General features: G+C 29.3%; 1 protein-coding gene across 1 annotated transcript; it reads left to right on the top strand.

The window, feature by feature from the left end:
* The first annotated feature begins 16,239 nt into the window (after positions 1–16,239).
* On the top strand, positions 16,240–18,748 carry LOC8263254 (cytochrome P450 714C2). Its single transcript, XM_002526336.4, has 5 exons — positions 16,240–16,637; positions 16,830–17,056; positions 17,238–17,482; positions 17,574–17,928; positions 18,090–18,748. Exons 1-5 carry the CDS (start codon positions 16,352–16,354, stop codon positions 18,513–18,515), a joined length of 1,539 nt encoding a protein of 512 aa, XP_002526382.1. The 5' UTR covers positions 16,240–16,351; the 3' UTR covers positions 18,516–18,748.
* The last annotated feature ends 1,476 nt before the right edge of the window (positions 18,749–20,224 follow it).

The raw sequence follows: 20,224 nt of genomic DNA, 5'->3' as shown, positions 1-20,224 counted from the left end.
TAAAATAACCCACAAAAAAGTATGCTCATCAGTTATTATAAAATTCAATGCTCTATCAATGTGACTAAATATAAGAAGAAATCTTGGTTAAGAAAAAATAGTAAAAATCACTACCCAAGTGAGATTTTTGTTTTAATATTATTTTTAATGTACTTTAATTTTATTTTGTATGAAAAATATACTATTAATTGAAAAAAATTAAAATTTTATGATAAAAACAACAGAGACCATTTATATTATTATTTTATAATTTATTTTTATAAGAAAGTATAAAAACAACAATGTGTATTATTTTTTAATTTGTTATTATTTGTGGGAAAAAGTAAAAATAAGTTCCTGAATTTTCACTTAAAGTGTAATTAAATTTTTAAACTTTCAAAATAATTATTATATTTCTATAGTTGAAAAATAGAATATTTACATCCTTAAAGCCAATTTTATCTATTTTATCATAAAAAATTATAAATTTCTATTAATTTTAAGCATTGAAAGAAATTACCTTAACGCTTTCTTTCTCATTTTTTTTTATATATAAGAAAATATTAGTTTCGGTTAAGGATGTATAAAATATAAAATAATAATTTCTCTTTCGCTTTAATAAAAAAAGATAATACTATCATTATTAATTAAAAAAGTAGCAAGCAATGATATATACAAATCAACTTTAAGAGTACAATTATTCCTTTTCTTTCAAATTTCAAAAATGTAAATTACTTTAAAACTTAAATTTAACTGTTTTTTGACAAAAAAAATCAGAGATTTATTCTTTCTTTTTGCCCTGTTTGTCTAGGCTATACATATTATTAGTGGATGATAAAAGGCCACATATATTTTATCTGTCTGAATTTATATTGATTAGTCAATTTTATATTTAACTTTAGATTTAATTTAATTATTATCTAAATTTTATTTTATTTAATATTTAGGCACCGTTAATTTCCAATTTAATCTAATATGTATTTAATTTTTTTTAGTAATATTTAAATACTTTTGTACTATACATGTAGACATATTAAATAAAGACAACATGTTAAAAAATATTAAAATATCACAAAAATATAAATTCAGATATCTATTAAATTAAATCAAAATTTAAAATATTAAACGACTAAATAATTAAAATTTTGGACCACAAATATATATTTTGCCATAACAAAAATAATGGTTGAATTAGTGGACAAGAAAGATATTACCACTACATGCCTCCACTAGATGGTGATAATAATGGAATTGAGTGGATTGTCAAGATATTATCACTACATGCCTCCACTAAAAAGTTATCTTGTTTTTAATCAAAGTTATTAAATTTATTAATGGTAAGACAGTCATGATAATGATGAATCATGAATTAATCTCATTTAATTAATGTAAAGTTTTTGATATATCTCTATGAACAAAGTAAAAATAAGTATAAACCTATACCCATTTTATTTTATTCTATTTTCTTACCATAATTATAACTATATCACTTCCAATTGGAGCCTTTCCTTCATTTAAGTATCAAATGATAAAAGAAAGAAAAATTAAACTAGATTGTATGAACACATGCACTCATTTATAGGATACTTCTCAGCAGAGTCTTAACTGAGTTAGGTTTTTAATTTCTGCAAGGATACATCTATTTAGATGAAAACTCTGAATTAAAAAGGTCAATATTACCTAAAAGAAGACTTTAGGGTCATAGGAATATAATGATTTCTAGAAATGGGCAACCAAATTCCACCATTTTTTATCTATAAAACCCTTTGTCTGGTCATGCTCCAACACTACAAAATCATTCATTTCTCTCTCTGAAAAGCAATAGTATAAATAATAACTTATCTAGCTCACCTGGTGATAGAATTATCTTTAGATCTGTAAATTCTTAAATTTAAATTTATTCAAGCTAATAATAATAATAATAATAATAATAATAAATAATAATTCTGCATCTAATTAACTCATGCATATTTTTTGCTACATTATTTTTAACCAAAAGAAATAAAATAAAATAAAGCATAACAGATTCTTGGTTAAAAAAATATGAAAATGATATGGTCTAGAGAAATCCTTGGAATTCCACAAGTCTACTCTGCACCAAACTCTTGCATCTCAAATGACTATTTTCAGTCTAAAATATGTGGAGGTTCCATATTTACTTGGATCAATGTAGAACTGGTAAGGAAAGAGGAACACATTTCCTCATTTTATTGGTCGAAAGGCAACCATTAGAAGAAAAGAAAAAGTAAATTAGAATAAAAATAAATGTAGACAAAGAAAGGAAGGATGAGATGGCTTCATTGAGATTTAAAATTAAAAGAAATGCCGGAAATGATTGAGGGTTATGAAAAAAGAAAGAGGACAATGACACCCACAAAAAAGTGATAAAAGGGATGAATTTGTTTCGAATCGATTGGCCTGAGTAGATTATAATTTATATCTAAATTTATTACTATTATTAATAGTTTAGTTAAATTTTAAATGGAGTTTAAACGATATAAATTTAGTTTTATGGAATAAATGGCAAAGACTAAAATTTTCTAATTTTGTTATATCATCCAAAATTTATTGAAATTGACTAAATTTAAAGACTATTTTTTCTTTTTTTATTTTTTCTCATGAAAGTTAAATTAATAAGGAATCAAATAATGGTAAAATCATAAGTATTTGACACCAAACATATGAGTTACAATTATTAAATTGATAATGTTAATGAATTTGAATATAAATCGCTAATGACGTAATTCTCATAATACTAAGTGTGGTAAAAAATTCACAAAATTTCTTATGTAAAAAGGTCAAAATTGGTTAAGTTTTCTACATTCTCCTTATGTCAATGCTTAAAAATATTAGAGTTCAAGTCATGAATAGATTGTGGAACAAGAAAGGATCAATCAGTACTTGAATTTGTGACCAATCTCCTAGGTCTATAAGGAAATTGGAGAAAAATAAGGAGAAGTCACTCAATTGGTTAATACAATGGAAACAGAATATTGGAATTAAGATTATTAGTATCAATAATAAGGATGAAAAAACGCTGTAAACATTGAGAAGAGAAGTTGCAGTTATAGAAAGTGATATCTGACAGGCATCCCCTGCAAACATGCAGTATGTACCATTCTTTTCTTTCAAGAGTAATCATCTTGAGAACTTTATGTCTCATTGGTATTTAAGGCAAACACACCTGAAGGCATATAATTATAGCATACAGTGTGTTCCAAGGAAGCATCACTAGGTGGATACATGAACGGATGGGGTTTTGCCTCTTGCATTTAAGAAGATGCCAGGAACACCCAAGAAAAATAAAAGGAAGGATAAAAATCCAAACGAAAATTAAAAAAAAATCAAGGTCATGGAGGATTATGACATGTGAAGCATGCAAAGAAGCAGGTCCCAATATTAGAAACTTTTTAAACGAAACAAAAGATAAATAAGTATTTTTCCTTTATGATTATAGAATATGCAAGGTTAAAGTTAGAAAAAATACTAAGAAGCAGAAAGCTAATTTATCTCAAAGCAAGTAGAAAAGTATTGTGGAAAATTCAAGGACTATCGATGCTGATATTTTAGAAAAAATTTTACAGTCGAGAAATAACAAGAGAAGAAAAATAACATCAATTTCAAAATTTGATGTCAAACGGACAAAAGTATAGAGTACACTATGTACTAATAGATTTTTTTAGAGTCTAGTGTTAGCCCTAGATTCTTCAATATTATAAAGTATTATGTGAGACATTGTTTTCTTCAAATTATTCAAAAAAGTGTTTGTTGTCCATTGATGCACCAATAAGAGGGGGTTGAATTGGTGTGTGGAAGGTTAATGAGAAATTAAAAATTTATGCAAAGAAGATAAGGAAAAAGAAAAAGAATACAAAGATTTATAGTGGTTCGGGTATTAACCAACTCTACATTCACTTCTCAACTTACAATTGGGTTTCTCACTATTTATGATCTTTTTGTGGGTGTAAGATCAAACCCAAGTGTTTTCAAGCTCACACTCAAACTTTTTTCTAGGATCCCAAGCTCACTCCCAAACTTAGTGTTTAGGCTCATACCAAACCTTACAAGAGCTTTTCTTCCTAGGTTAACTCTCAAACCTTTACCTAAGTGTTGAGGCTAATACTCAAACCTTTATAAGTATTTTATAGTTCATACTTAAACCTACATAAAGAGAATTTAATGTAGAAAGATGAGAAATCAGTTTGCAATAGTTTGGGCACTTAGAAAAATTGAACAACTATTATCTAAGTCTTTAAGATGAGTATTTATATACGTACCGACCTCTTAGAGACGTTACAAATAGCCACACTTCATTAAATGCAAAGTAAATATGATTTGACAAAGGTAACTTTCTGCTAGAGAAGCACCCTCACGCTTTGAAAGCGTACCCATACTTTCTGAATATAGTTAGTAAAGCTCTAACGGCTCTTGACATGTGGCGACTTTTTATCAGCTGACGGCATAACAATCACTAACTTAACATTTAATGTGAGTGATGCCCCCGCGCTGGAGAAGCGCCCTTGCGGTTCCTTAAAGCGTACCTAGGAGTGCGATTACGCTCGAAATCGAGCCAGTCACTGCCATACTTTGTCTTTCTTTTCAATAGGAGGTGCCCTCGTGCTCCAAAAGCGCCTCGCACTTCATAAGGAGAAAACTCTTTGACTATCATATGTTAATGTTTGACTGGGAGGCTTCTAGGTGACTTTGAGCCGCACTTTTGCAGTTTCAGCAAAGCTATTTGATCTTATTTAAGAATTTGTGCCTAATGCTTACGCCACTTTAACACTATTTAATAGACACTTAAAATATGAAGTTAGTACTCCTCAATTTGATTGTCAAGATCAAAATCAAGGGTTTCCAAAGTCATGAAAGGACTTAGGCTAACATCTCCTCCTTTTTTATTTTGATAATTAAATTGAGCAAAAATAAACAAATTATACATCAAGTACATAATAGTGTATATACTTCCCTTTAACTCATGAATAAGTAAAATAAAAAAAAAATATTATTTTAAAGTTGATCTTTCCCTTTTAATGTTAGAGTTGATTAATTTTTGCACAAGTTCATATTCTCTTCCCTTTTGTCAAGATCAAAAAGGAATATACCACTTGTTGGAGAGAATAGATAGAAATGGTAAAGGAGAGAAAGGATCAGGGAGAAAACTAATAATATTATATGTAAAAAAATTTTACTTCTACCACTTGTTGAATATAAGCAACAAAAATAAAGAAAAAAATACCAATTGTGCTTATATTCATCATCTTCCTTCTTATCCACTTCCATTGAGTGGGTGAGAGAAGTCGAATTGATAATCACTTGTTTTTAGCACTCACTATCCAAATACTAGCTTTCTTCCCTTGAAGTGGATTGGAAGTTACCTTACAAAAAGATTAAGAGATGTTCTTTTTTGGTACCCACACAAACTTAGGTCCATAGGGGTTAGTCTTGGAAGGGTCCTCTAATTTTAGATGAGCCTTCCTAATATAACAAAACATATTTATATACCCAAATTTTATGCAATAATAACATTGAACATTGGATTTAAGGTTCCTTTTATTTAATGGTCTTCTTGCTTGGAATTTGAGTTTCACCATATTGTTACCTATATCATGCATACAAAAATATATTTTATGTGGTTGTGTGTGCTTGTTAGCACTCTTGTTATACATGAAAGTATGATTAGTCCTTTGAGACTTACCTCTTGGACCTTGTGGTGCCTTGCCTTTTTCCTTAGGGAGAGGAGGCTCAGTGTGTGCTTTAACCTCTTTTGGTACAACCTCCATATTTGATGTTTGAGGTATAGAGGCTTTAATAAAAAAGATAATAGATAGACATGATGATAATGAATCTCCATTGAAGTCTAGACTATATTTAACAAGAAGAGGTCTTTGGGATACAATAAGTGTATCCAAGGCTTCCTTTCCCTTGTGAAACTTAGAAATAGAATTTCTTAACTCCTCTACTTCATTTTTTCAATCATTATTTTCTTTATGCAACTCATTAAGTGAGGAGATTTTTAAAGAGACTTCATTTAAAGAGTCTTTTAGCTCCAAATCCGAAGAAGTAAGACTTGAAACTTATTTTTCTAATTCTTTAAAACTGTTTTCAAATTTTAAACTCTTTTCTTTATAAAACTTCATTTTAGGATGATACTTTCACATTTCGAAATTATGGCTTTTAAGAGTTCAATATCAATCATCTCATGCATATCATCATCACAATCACTATCACAAGTATGAGATGAAAAACATCTCATTAGAGTCATCCTCCATAGCCATAAAGCAAAGGTTGCCAACTTCTTTTTCATCTTCTTCACTTGAAGAGTTATCATCCCAAGTTGCCTTATATACTTTTCTTTTCTCCTTCTTCTTGTTTTTGCTTTTGTAGCAATCGGCTTTGACATGGCCTTGCTTACTATAGCTATAGCAAATTATATCTCCATTTGAGCTTGAATGAGGTTTCTTAAATGGTCTTTTATCTCTCTTCTTGTTCTTGATAATTTCTTTAGCCCTTCTAGAAAACATAACAAGTTCCTCATTAACATCATCACTTGACTCGGATGCACTTGAGCTCTCACTTTCTTGACGATGCTTAGTTAAGCTCTTGAAGGAAAAGGACTTCTTATTGCCTTCTCTTTCCTTTTCTTGCTCTTCCTCCTTCTTGAGAGTCATCTCATGGGTGAGAAGCTTACTAATAAGTTCATCCGTTGAGATTTACCTAAGTCCTAATTGGCCTCTTCAATACTTGCAACCGTTGAGCTATAGTCCTTAAGCGGGAGTGCCTTAAGAATGTTATTGTTGATGTCAATTCGCTCATAGTGCTTCCTCAATCTTCTCAAGTTTTTTATGATGGTTAGAAGCTGGTTTTCATATTGGTAACACTCTCATTAGGCTTCATTTTAAAAAGCTCATATTCAGTTATGAGTAATTGAATTTTCTTGGACCTTACTTGCTTGGTCCATTCATGATAATTCTCTAAGATCTTCCAAATTTTAAAGGCGTTGGAAAGATGTTGAACTCTTTCACATTCTTCTCTTAATAGAGAGCTCAAGAGAATGATCATTGCCCTTTTATTTTTTTCATTGGCTCCTCTATGAGTCTCAACCCATTCATCTTTATCAAAAAGGATCTCTACACCATCTTCTTGCTTTATTAGAGGCTTCCACTCATTCCTAACACAATCCCAAACATCCGCCACATCATTATCCAAATATTTTTTATTTTGTATTTCCAATTGGCATAATCGAACCCATTGAAAAACAGTCTAAGATGTTGAACTCTTTCATTTATCATCTTGATCTTTAACTCTTGTACTTAAACTTGATGAAGAATATACAGCTCTAATACCATTTATTGTCCCTTGATGCACTAGGAAAGAGGGGTTGAATTGGTGTATGGAAGATTAATAGAAAATTGAAAATATATGCAAATAAGAGAAGAGAAGAGGAAAAGAATAGACATAAAGATTTATAGTAGTTGGGTATTAACCAATCCTACATCCACTTCCCAACCTAAAATTGGGTTTATCACTATCAATTATCCTTTTGAAAGTGCAAGATCAAACTCAAGTGTTTCCAAGCTCACACTCAATCTTTTCTCTAAGTGTTTTCCCAAGCTCACCCCCAAACTTAGTGTTTAGGCTTACACCAAACTCTACAAGAGCTTTTCTTCCTAGGCTAACTCTCAAACCCTTATCCAAGTGTTTAACGGTAATACTCTAACCTTTACAAGTATTTTATGGCTCACACTTAAATAGAATTTAATGTAAAAATATGAGAAATCCCTTTGCAATAGTTTGGGCATTTAAAAAATTGAACAACCATTATTTAAGTCTTTAATATGGGTATTTATACACATACCAACCTCTTAGAGACGTTATAAATAGCCCACACTTCATTAAATACAAAGTAAAGATGATTTGACAAAAGTAACTTTCTGCTAGAGAAGCCCCCGTGCTTTGAAAGCGCCCTCGCGCTTTCTGAATATACCTAGTAGAGCTCTAACGGCTCTTGACACGTATCAATGTTTTATCGGCTGATGGCATAATGATCACTGACTTAGCATTTAATGTGAGTGCCACCCCCGCGCTGGAAAAGCGCCCTTGCGGTTTCTTAAAGCGCGCCTAAAAGCACGACCACGCTTGAGCTCACGTTACTCACTGCCATACTTTGTCTTTATTTTCAATGGGAGGCATCCTTGCGCTCTAAAAGCGCCCTCGCACTTCAAGAGGAGAAGACTATTTGACTGCTAAATGTCGGCGTTTGACTGGGAGGCTTCTAGATGAATTTGAGAAAAGCGCTCCCGCACTTTGAAAGCGCCCGGGTGCTTTTGCAGTTTCAGCAAAGCTATTTGATCTTATTTAAGACCTTGTGCCTAATGCTTAAGCCACTTTAACACTATATAATAGACACTCAAAATATGAAATTAATACACCTCAATTTGATTGTCAAGATAAAAATTAAGGGTTTCCAAAGTCATGAAAGGACTTAGGCTAACAATGTTGACAACCAAAGTTCCATACAAGCAGAAGGTAAGGATAAAGCATCAAAGGTCAAAATAACATTTTAGGGTGAAGACTGTTATATAAATATGATGCCTAGAACTTCAACATTTATAGGGAAATAATAAAGTGTGGTTTTGCTAAATACTAGTTTATGACATCTGATTATAATCATGCCTTTTTTTTTATTAGCAGACATGGAACAAGAAACCAATGTCTTTATATGGTGGTTTTCGAAGGGGCAATTCTAAGGCTCAAAGTACGAGTGACAAGTCAAAAAAAGTTCAAATGTAAACGACATTGTTCAACAGAAGAATTATCTTGATGCAACATTTCGAGTTAAAGATCTTCAGTTGAATGAAGGATCTACAGTTTCATTAAATGATCTATAATCAGAAAGGGCCAAAACAATGGCCAGCTCAAATAGTCCAATTTGGAAGCCATGAACATCATTAAAAAAAATAATTATGTTTATTGTTTTGCTAAATAGCATCTATCTTTATATAGTCAGTTATTATTTTGTATTTAGTTAATTGACTTTTTATGGTTAGTAATACAATAACTATACTAAAAATTAGTTAGTTATTTTGCTAGAATGTTCTTGTATTAAACTAACGAGTTACTATATAAGTGACTTTTCAGTTGATGTTTTATGTATTTATTGTCTTTCCAATAATACTGTCATTAACTTTATGGTTCAAGATGTGTATAGTTTTATATGTATGGGGTTAAAATATTTTTTAGACAAATTATAGAAAATGCAAAAAGAAAATATGTAAAGAGAAAATAAATTCATTAAATAGCAAAGGTACATTAGGCAATAATATTAAAAAGCAAAAGTTCAAAAAATCCATGCTTAACAAATACCCACTATACAAATAAACACTAATGGCTACATAAAACATAACCAACAATGCCTAAGACAACAAATCCCGACAACCGGCTACTGTAAGCTGCTCTTTTATGTATCAATTTTCATGTACAAGAGGCCAAACTCTTCTTTCCTTCACTTCATTATAATCTACTAGGCAAGCCTCCATTTATTTCATTTTGTTGGCTTTTGCACGAACAACTAGCTAGAGCTTCACCAACTTATGTCAAAGTTTGACTACACTCTTCTTTTAGCTCTTTTACTTCTTTTTTCAATGGATTAACATATGGTAGTTGATGCTTAGTTCATTCTAGATCAAATCATAAATAAAAATTGTAGTTTTTGGAAAAAATACAAAACAAGTAAAAAATTTGTAAAACAAAACAACCTAACCATTAACAAAACACCCATTTACATATTTGTTAAAATTATATATATAATTTTGGTCTAATTTCACATTCAACAACAAATATATAGCATCCTCCTTGTGTTGTTTTCATTGTCACATGTCTCTAGAAAAGCAGGCAAACCACATATGCTGACATGAATTCCTTCTACTTCTATTTTTCTTTAAAGCCAAACTATGGGTAAGTAAGACAAGCTCTCAGAGTAATTAACCAAGCAATATCTCAAAAACCCTAATCACATAATATACTAGCCAGGATGGAAAGGGAAGAAGAAGGTAAAAACAGTAAAAGGAGGAAAATGACAATGTCACCATATACATATATGGTGCTGATGTTTTTTATTTATACATGTGTACAACTAATGTGCAAGTAGAATTGACAAAAGCTCAATTGGCTATACGCATTATTAAGGGGTAAAATGTATATAAACATAAAAGTGCAGGGACAAAATGTTAACAATACAAGTATAAGAGGCAATTGTCAAAAGCAATGAAAGCGCAAAAAGCAACAAATATTACAAGACAGATTGATGCTCATATTATAGGACTGATTTTTGCATTACAAATTAGACATAATTTTGGTAGTCATTGTAGTAACTTGTTCACAATTAACTTAAATTGATTTCTAATTGTAGATTTTCATACAGTTGGAATTGGGTCTAATTTTTCAAATTTTTTTGAGAATTCAAGTACTCAATTGTGCCAAAATAAAAACTAAGTTTTGTTTCCTTTTCTTGCAAGAAATTAAGAAACTAAGTTGTTAATCAAGGCGATAATTTTTTAATTCTTTTGCCCTTTGGCCAGGAAAATTAAGAACAATATAGTTTGCAATCTTAATGCAAATAAATAACCATAATGACAATAAAACAGCAATAAAAGTGTAATTAAAATATTTGGAAGTTAATTGTCTTTTTTGTTGGTGGTTTTGGTGATGTTGCACCTTAGGAAAATGCAAAATTTCAACTATATTTGCTTCAATTTTATTGAGTACCTACTAACTAACCAAAACACTGCCACTGGCCACAACCAGCTACTCTCCAAATTATCAGACTGGTTGGCCAACATTCACCTCTAATCTTTGCTAATTATGGCATTCAATTTTATAGTAGCAAGATTGAGTTATGATGAGATGTAACTGCAAAGTCAAAAATAAGTAAGTAAAAAATAAATAAACCAAGAGCAATAAACTTCAAATAAAATTTTCTCAATTGGGGTTAGGTGAAGGACTCTCTACCTCTTTTTTTGGTAGATTTTTATGATAATTACATTGTGATGTTTTTATTACATTACAAATCTATTGTATTTTATAAAACTAATTGTTACTATTTTCTATCAAAAGTGGATATAATTAAAAGATTAAATGAATAAAAGATTATAATTTGATCTTAAGTATCAAATTAGTTTATAGTTTTCTTTTACTTATTTAGAATGAATGATTAATTTTAGTAGGGCAAAATATAGTTATTTTTAATAAATTAATTTTAGTGTTTAAGAATATAATGTATTTATATGCTTTACTTTAATAAATTAATTTTAGTGTTTAACAATTAATGTATTAATATGTTTTACTTAGCTCTAATTGTTAGCATAATACAGATTCAAACATTTTAATTTTACTTATATTTACAACAATATTGATTAAATTATTATATAATTTGATTTTAAATTATTAAATTAAAATAAATATTTATAGTTAAAAATATTATTTTTATTATTATTTTATTAGGCACTAGAATTAAGTTTCTAGTTATATAAAAAGTGAGATTTTACTCTAATTCAATAAAAAAAATTATTATAAACGAGTTTAATATTTAAAAAAAAAGTTTTTTTTTTTAATAATTTGATCATTTGACAGTATTGACTTTAGACGAAAGAAAATAATAATAGTTCTATAAAAACGATGAGGGTTTTAATATAAAATAAATACAAGAGAATTAATAAATTAGACCAAAGTCAAGAGTAAATAGTAATTAGTTTAGAGAAATAAATATTATTTAAAAAAATATTTAAATATTTTCATCCCTCCTCTATTTGCTGGATAAATCACATATGCGGTCATTATACTTTGCATTTTATAATAAAAAAATACTAAATTTTTTAATTTGTAACTAAATAATTGCTAAATTTTAATTTTAATAACATCGATGAAATTTTTTTAGTACAGTTAGAGGGTAATATTAAATGGATAGTCACCAAACTTTAGACTTTGTAATAAAAATGTATTGTATCTCTGATTTGTTATAAAAAAAAGTATCGTATATATATCTTTTAAAATTAAAATTTTAGTACTTTTTTATTACAAAGTATGAAATTAGATGACCGCCTATTTAATTTATCCTCACACTTATATAAAAATTCACCAATATTATTAAAATTAGAGTTTAGTAACTATTAAATAATATCAAAAACTTGGTAAATTTTTATTATAGAATACAAAATTTAATAACTATTAATATAATTTACCCCTATTTGCTATTCTATGCTAATTGAAAAAATTGTAAAATAATTGTGTAAGTGAGAGGAAAATTATTAAAATTGCAAATACACCCTCATATATTTTCATTTTATTCAAGGAAACATACCCGAAGTAAAATAATAATATTATAACCTTTTTTAATATATATCTTTTCATCTCTTTTACATATTTTTCAAGTTCATCCAACAAAGTTAGGAAACCATAATTTTCATTGTTTTCTTTTTAATTTGTTAATCCTTCCACTTACTTGCTTTCCGTCATTCTTTTAAGCAACAAGTTTCCTTCCTATTTCTTTAACAGAAAACAATGTGAAACTCTAAAAGCCTTAATACCAAATTACCAATAAAATTAAGTTCTATTAATTCATATTAGTTGCGTATCCAAAAGTTACATGACTGTTACTATTATTTTAGTTACTAAATATTTTTAATTCGTAAAATTTAAATTAATTTTTTATTCTAAAGCCTTATTTATATGTATAAAATTTACTAATGTTAAATTAAATCTACATAACAACAATTCAATAAAAGGTATAATTGAAAACACATCATATTTAATGAAAAAACTTTATTTTGTTAAACTTTGTTATCTTTTTATATCTAAGCCCCTCAACTTCGAAAGGTAAAAATTAGGCCCTCCCTTGAATCTGCATTTTAGTATTATTGTCGCCCTAACTAAATCTCCATTTGTTGCGTCTTTTCCATTTGCTTCAAAAATTGTTGCATTTATTATAACGAATAAACTAATAATTTTATGTCTTAAAATAACAAAATATAATAAGAATTACCTCTTTTTTTAAAACATGCCTTTTAACTAATAAATTTAAATACAACGTTTAAGTTAAGAAAACCCTAAAACCTACATCAATAACATCATTCTCCAAACCGTCACCACCACATATTTCTAAATCTCTGAAAACTAAATCTATCTCTTTTCAAAAGAATTCCTTATCTACTAATAGAAAACCTAAAAATTATGTGTGATTCTAAGAAAATTAGCTAATCGAAAATAGTTTATTAAACAAAATACATAAGCTTCATGTTATTTTTGGAGCTATAACAGGTATAATAATGATTGTTTATTACTATTAAGTTGAATATGTCATCTTTGCTTGAGTGATTCCAAATTGATATTTCTTTTTGCCTTATTAAATTGATTTGAGTTGTATGTTTGGATTTCTTTCGTAGTGATTGAAGTTTTTAAGATTAAGATAGAGACTCCAATTTCATGATAATGAATCTTCTTCTTTTCTCCTTTTCTTATATCTTTTCTTTGATTTGATTATTCTTTTACTAACAAAGTAAATTGAAAATCCTTATTTAAGGTTAATGTCGTTATGCATTTGCACGGGCAAACGAATCTTTAGCTAAGGGGACAGCAACACGAAAGCGCCACTTGGAAGGGTCCAATTAATTCCAATGTTTTGAAGTCGAGGGATGTAGATAAAAAAACTATAAAGTTCCGAGGCCAATTATGCGTTTTTCCCTAGAATTTAACATAGCCATCAACATCAAAAGGGTATCAACCAACCAAAGCCACCTAAATATTATTTTGTTGCTCCTAGTCATAAGCTACTATTTATAGTCTCTAAGGGCGGAACTACTTTGAGGTTGGATGGACTATAAAGCTCATGCTAGTTTAGGAGAAAAAAAAAAATATTTATCTCTGAGTTTATGGATTTACTCTAGCTCGAAAATAAATCAAAAAATTTATAATTAAACAATATAATTTCAACTCCGAGTTATCTAGCCCGAGCTAACTAATATTCCTAATTACATCATTGTCTCTCATAATGGTCTGGAACCATATCAAATGGGATATTGTTCGCTTTGGCCTCCATTAGCCTCACGAATTTGTCCCTTTGACGGGTTCGAAAAATTTTCAAGAAGTCACCCATCCTGAGATTTTTTCAAACAAGCATGTTTAACTTTGGAATTTTTATAACTCCACAGCCAAACAACCAAAAAAATGCCTCATATAATTAGTTTCAACTCTTTACATATATATTATCAATTATTCATGCCTCATTTCGATGTGCAATTCGATTAATTCATGTACCCTGTACCTTAGAGTACTGCCATTCTAGAAGCCTACAGAAGACGCTCTTTGTCCAAGTATCCTATTTTTTCCCCAACGTCCATTTCCCGCTCTCATCGGACCGCTTCTCTAGGCCACGCTAGCACATACCCACCAGCTCCCATCTGGTTCGTCCTCGAACCACACATCTACTAGAGGGGTCCTGCTCTTGAACTATTTATAACAGCCCGAAACCAAATTATATGAGATATTGTCCGCTTTGGCCCTCATTGGCCTCATGGTTTTGTTCCTTTGGCGGGTTCGAGAACTTTCCAAAAGGTCATCTATCCTAAAAAATTTCCAAACCAAGCACGTTTAACTTTAGAATGCCTATAACTCTACAGTCAAACAACCAAAAGACATTTCATGCGATTAGTTCACATCAAACTCTTTACATATATGTTATCAATCATTCTCCGTCCCATTTCGATGTGTTTCATTCATGTACCCCCATACCTTAGAATGCTGCTATCCTAGAAGCCTGCCAGAAGTTGTTTATTATCCAAGCATCCTATTTTTGCCCTGGTCCATTTCCCCCCTCATTAAACCGCTTCTCTGGGTCAGGCTGTCAATTTTTGTTATTCTAAATTGACAAATGACTTTAACATAAAACAATCCTTTTTATTACTCATAAAACTCCAACGTTAGCAATCCACTTTAGACCCCAACAAAGAAGAATTCCACCTTTTTGAAAATCCTAAATTTACAATAAAAAAAACATCAGTCATCTTAAAAGAAATCCAACCTCATGTGAAGTTTTCATGATTTATCTTTAATACTAAGCTAATATGCAAAATTTAATTCTAATGTCTACTTCTGTATAGACTTTCCCAGGCTATTTTTGGTGTATTATGCAATGATTGAATAAATTAAATACATATATAATAGTTAAAAATTTATAATTTCTATCATTCTTCTGTTGCTTAAACAAAAATACTCAGAAGAATAAGTGTAACTCATTCAATATTTAATTAAGTCATTCTGATTTTGGATTATTTGATCTATAAAGTAAAGTTAAGACATTGTTTATAAACTCTTTATTCAATTGGAGCCTAATAACCACTTGCTATGTAAATGCGTGGCAGTATTCATTAGTCAGTTATCGTAACGATAAATAAATAAATCTATTAATATTAATTATTAATGAATAAAAATATTAGATTTGAACAACGTTTTTTTAATTTTTTTAAGATACAGTGATAATATATAATTTCGGAAGAGATGAGGATGCCAGAATAGGGTGGTAGGAATAATAATATTAAAAATTAGTGATTTAAGTATATTTTTAATATTATTGTTAATTAATAATTAATTTTTTAATATTTTTTTATTTTATTATAACCGTTAATTTTTAATAATTTATTCAGATTAAAAAAATATTTAATAAAACCAATTATGAAAAAATAGTTAAATTAGACCAATTTACTCTTATATTGATATTTTAAAATTTATCACATTTATTTTAATATAAAAATAAAATAGAATAAAAACAGTAATATGCATTGAATATATAAAAGTGATAAAAATTTAATTTTTTTAATTTAAAAGTGACAATTATAATAAAATGAAAGAAATATTAATTAATAAATATTTTAACATAATTTTTATATTTATTATATTAATAGAATTTTAAAATATATATTTTAATTTATTTTATTCCTTAAAAGTTGATAAATATTTAAAACTATTAGAAACTCAAATAAAATTATTTTATTAACTCATCCTAAATAATTTTTTATAATCAAAATAATTAAGAGTCCTCGTTCAGAATTGCTCGGCGCCACATAATAAAGTTGTGCGCAAGTTAAATGGTCAAGGACTCGGCATATCATATTTCCTTAAAAGCTGAATATCCTGAAGTGTGTGTTTCTAGATGAAAGGGTTGTTGTCCTTGTCCCTATTTAGGCGTCACTGATTTTCAATATAAGGATCCTAGTGTCAAGGTTCACAACAACAATAACCACTAGGTTTAGGAAATTACATTTGCGTCTGTCTCATCTCAAATCTTTCTTATGTACAGAGAAGGATAAGAGCCTGTTTAGCCATGGAACTTATCAGGATACTAGTTTCTTTTGCTGTTGTAGGCTTTTTTGGAATATTGCTGCGTGTATACAATGTGTTGGTGTTGAAACCAGAAAGGCTTCGTTCCATTTTGAAGAAGCAGGGCATCAATGGACCTCCTCCAACCTTGGTTCTTGGAAATATAAGAGAGATCAAGAAGTCTCAATCCTCTAAAGTTGGAAATGTTACTCCTACCAGCCAGCCTCCTGTTACCCATAATTGTGCTGCTGATATTTTTCCTTTTTTTGAGCAATGGAGAAAGCAATATGGTATTTTTATCTGTTATCACCTTTTCTGCTATTTTTTTTTTTTTTTTTTTAAAGAATTTTTGTGGTTGCTTTTCATTTTGATGAACTGGGGTTTGATTAGTTTATTAAATGCCTGAACTCAGTATTTTGCCAATTCCCAAAAAGAGGAATGATTTAGAGTCATTTCCTATTGAATGATGTGGTAACTTGCAGGTGAAGTGTTTGTGTTTTCATTGGGAAATATACAAATTCTAAGTGTGAATCAACCTGACATGGTGAAAGAGATTACAACATGTACATCCTTAGACTTTGGGAAACCTTCTTACCAGCATAAGGAGAGAGGTCCTTTGCTTGGTCAGGGCATTCTGACTTCAAATGGAACGGTTTGGGCCCATCAGAGAAAGATCCTTGCTCCTGAATTGTACATGGAAAAGGTTAAGGTAAGATCAAGTCTGTAGTCAATCATGTGATTCTGGAATATTGTCTTTTGGTAACTTTAAAATGGACAGAGATTGTCAGCAATTGAATTCCTGATCTTCTACATGTTCTAGGGGGCCACAATTGTTAGTCTCGGTTGTTTTCATGGTAAACAATTTTAGTACTGAACTTGACTTTTTCCAGGGAATGGTGAACCTGATAACTGAGTCTACCAATACCTTAGTAAATTCATGGAAGATAAGAATTGACTCAGATGGTGGAATATCTGACATCAAGATCGATGACGCAATGAGAAGCTTCTCTGGAGATGTTATCTCAAGAGCCTGTTTTGGAAGTAATTATTCCAAAGCTGAAAGGATCTTTCTGTTGCTAAGATCTCTCCAGGAGGCTATGTCCAGGAAAAGTCTAGCAACTGTTCCTGGCATGAGGTCAGCCAGCCTTTTCCTGCAACTTCATCACCATACTATACTTATAATCTTGACATGAATATACTAATTCAGAAAGGGTAATTTGTTACAGGTATCTTCCAACTAAAAGTAACAAAGAAGCATGGGCATTAGAGAAAGAAATTCGCAATTTGATTCTAGAGGTGGTGAAGGAGAGACAAGAAGCTACACATGAGAGGGACTTGTTGCAAATGGTTCTTGAGGGTGCCAAAAACAGCAACCTGAGCCAAGAAGCAATCAACAGATTCATAGTTGATAACTGCAAGAACATATACTTGGCTGGGTACGAAACCACTGCTGTTTCTGCCACATGGTCCCTCATGTTGTTAGCTGCGAATCAAGAATGGCAGGATCGTGTTCGTGCAGAGGTTCTTGAAACTTGTGGAGGTCGTATGCCAGATGCAGATATGGTTCGCAAGATGAAAATGGTACAGAAGAAAAGATATATAATTTGTTCATTTTCTTTTTGAGGACGAGTCTCCAACTTATATACTGGAATTTTTTTATGCTTCAAAGGACAAATGTTCAAGAAACTCAAGATAAAGAAAGAAACTATTGATAAATGCCAATATTTCTATTTGTCCTGCAGCTTAACATGGTGATTCATGAATCATTGCGACTGTATCCGCCAGTGGCTGTGGTGTCAAGGGAAGCCTTCAAGGACATGAGATTTGGCAAAATTAATGTCCCAAAAGGAGTGAATGTTTGGACTATGGTGTTGCCATTGCATACAGACCCTGAAATATGGGGACCAGATTCGTACAAGTTCAATCCTGACAGATTTGCAAATGGGATAGCAGGAGCTTGCAAGTACCCTTTCATGTACATGCCATTTGGTGTTGGCCCTCGTGTCTGTCTTGGACAAAACTTGGCCATGGTTGAGCTCAAGATACTCATAGCTCTTATTGTTACCAACTTCTGTTTCTCCCTCTCTCCCACCTACATCCATTCCCCTGCTATCAAATTGGTGATAGAGCCAGAATATGGTGTCAATCTCTTAGTTAAGAAGTTGTAAATTATGAATCTTGAGATGTGTTTGCTACAAAAACGAAATTAAGTAGAGATAAATATTGGAGAAGAGGCTAGATATTTTTCATTTCTATTAGTACAGTGACCTGGTAGAAGTAGCTTCTTGCTATACCAGACAAGTCTTGTAGTCTTTCAGGATTTGATGCTAGTTGCTATTTTCATTTGAACTTCTTGTATATGCCTTCTACAATGAATGATACTTCCATTTGTTTTTCATGACATTCCTTCTATGCAAAAAGCAGGGGAAGCAAGCAGATCTTATATTACTCTGAAGATGCTTTAACAAAGACCTAAGTTCCCATTTGATCCTCATTAATATTGGCTGCAATAATCAAACTAATCGTTCACCCGCCCGATATATTATTAGAGTGTAACACACAATATAATTTAGTAATTTTATAAAATTTGCTTAGTTATCTCATAGATTATATTAATATATTTAAAGTTTTTAATGAATATTAATTATAGTTTTATAATTAAAAAGTATAAATAAAACATGAGATACTGGAATTTCATATAAATAATTAAATATATACATGAATGAAATTCAAGAGTTTTAACAACTTTTAGTTCTACAAAATAAAAACCAACTAATTTAATATATATATATATATATATATATATATATATATATATAAATTTCTACAACTTAAATTTTTTTGACATTTGTTTCTTTTTTTGACATATAGGATTTTTGTTTTGATATATACTTATTTTTTACATATGGAATTTAAGTTCATGCATAATTTTGTAGTCTTTTTTTATTAATTTACTGATTAATAAGTTACATCCTAATTAAACACTGATTCTAATCCTAAAAAACAGCATTATTAATGATAAATTAATTTTCTAATTAGATAATGATTATCTTAAAAATAGCATATTAGTTATATTTCAATATTATATTATCCAAGAAATTAGTTTTCTAATTAGATAATGATTCTAATTCTAGAAAATAATATTTTAAATATTATATTTACTAATAAATTAATTTTTGATTATATAATAATTTCTAATTCTAAAAAATAATAGTATCAATTACATTGACAATATTAATTTATATAAAATTAGAATTAATTAATAAATATTTTAGAATAATTTTATATTAGTACACTAATAAAATTTTAAAATATTAAAAAAGTTAAAAAAAATTAAGAATATCTAATTTACTGTTATTTTTAAAATATGATAAATAAACATTAAGTATTAAAATTGTATTAAAATATATTTATAAACTTAATTTTATACTTGTACAATAATAACGGTCGTGTAATATATAAATAAACAACTAGTATATATATTAAAGTTGAAAGAAAGAGAATGATTTGACCACAGGTTGCCACATATGACTCCTAAAGAATAATATTTATCCTTTTTTATAAATATTAATTAATAAAAAATAATTATTTTTTCCGTTAATCTATAATTTTAATAATAACAACTTTTAAGTTTAATTTTTGTATGTACTTCTTTTGTTATTATTTTAACTAATTAATCAATTTTATCTTATTTTCTGATATTTCTTGCTATATTATAAAATCTTGATTTAAACTTGATTATCTATTTGATATATTTCTTTGTTATTTTTATTTTTATGTATTTACTTATTAAATTCATTAATGGACTTTTTTTTATTTATAGTTCTTTTTATTGCTGTAATACCCGAAATTTTTCTTTAATAATGATAATAAAATG

This window comes from Ricinus communis, chromosome 2 (genome assembly GCF_019578655.1).
Source record: "Ricinus communis isolate WT05 ecotype wild-type chromosome 2, ASM1957865v1, whole genome shotgun sequence".
Lineage (NCBI taxonomy): Eukaryota > Viridiplantae > Streptophyta > Magnoliopsida > Malpighiales > Euphorbiaceae > Ricinus > Ricinus communis.
This window is presented reverse-complemented; position numbering and strand designations above follow the sequence as displayed.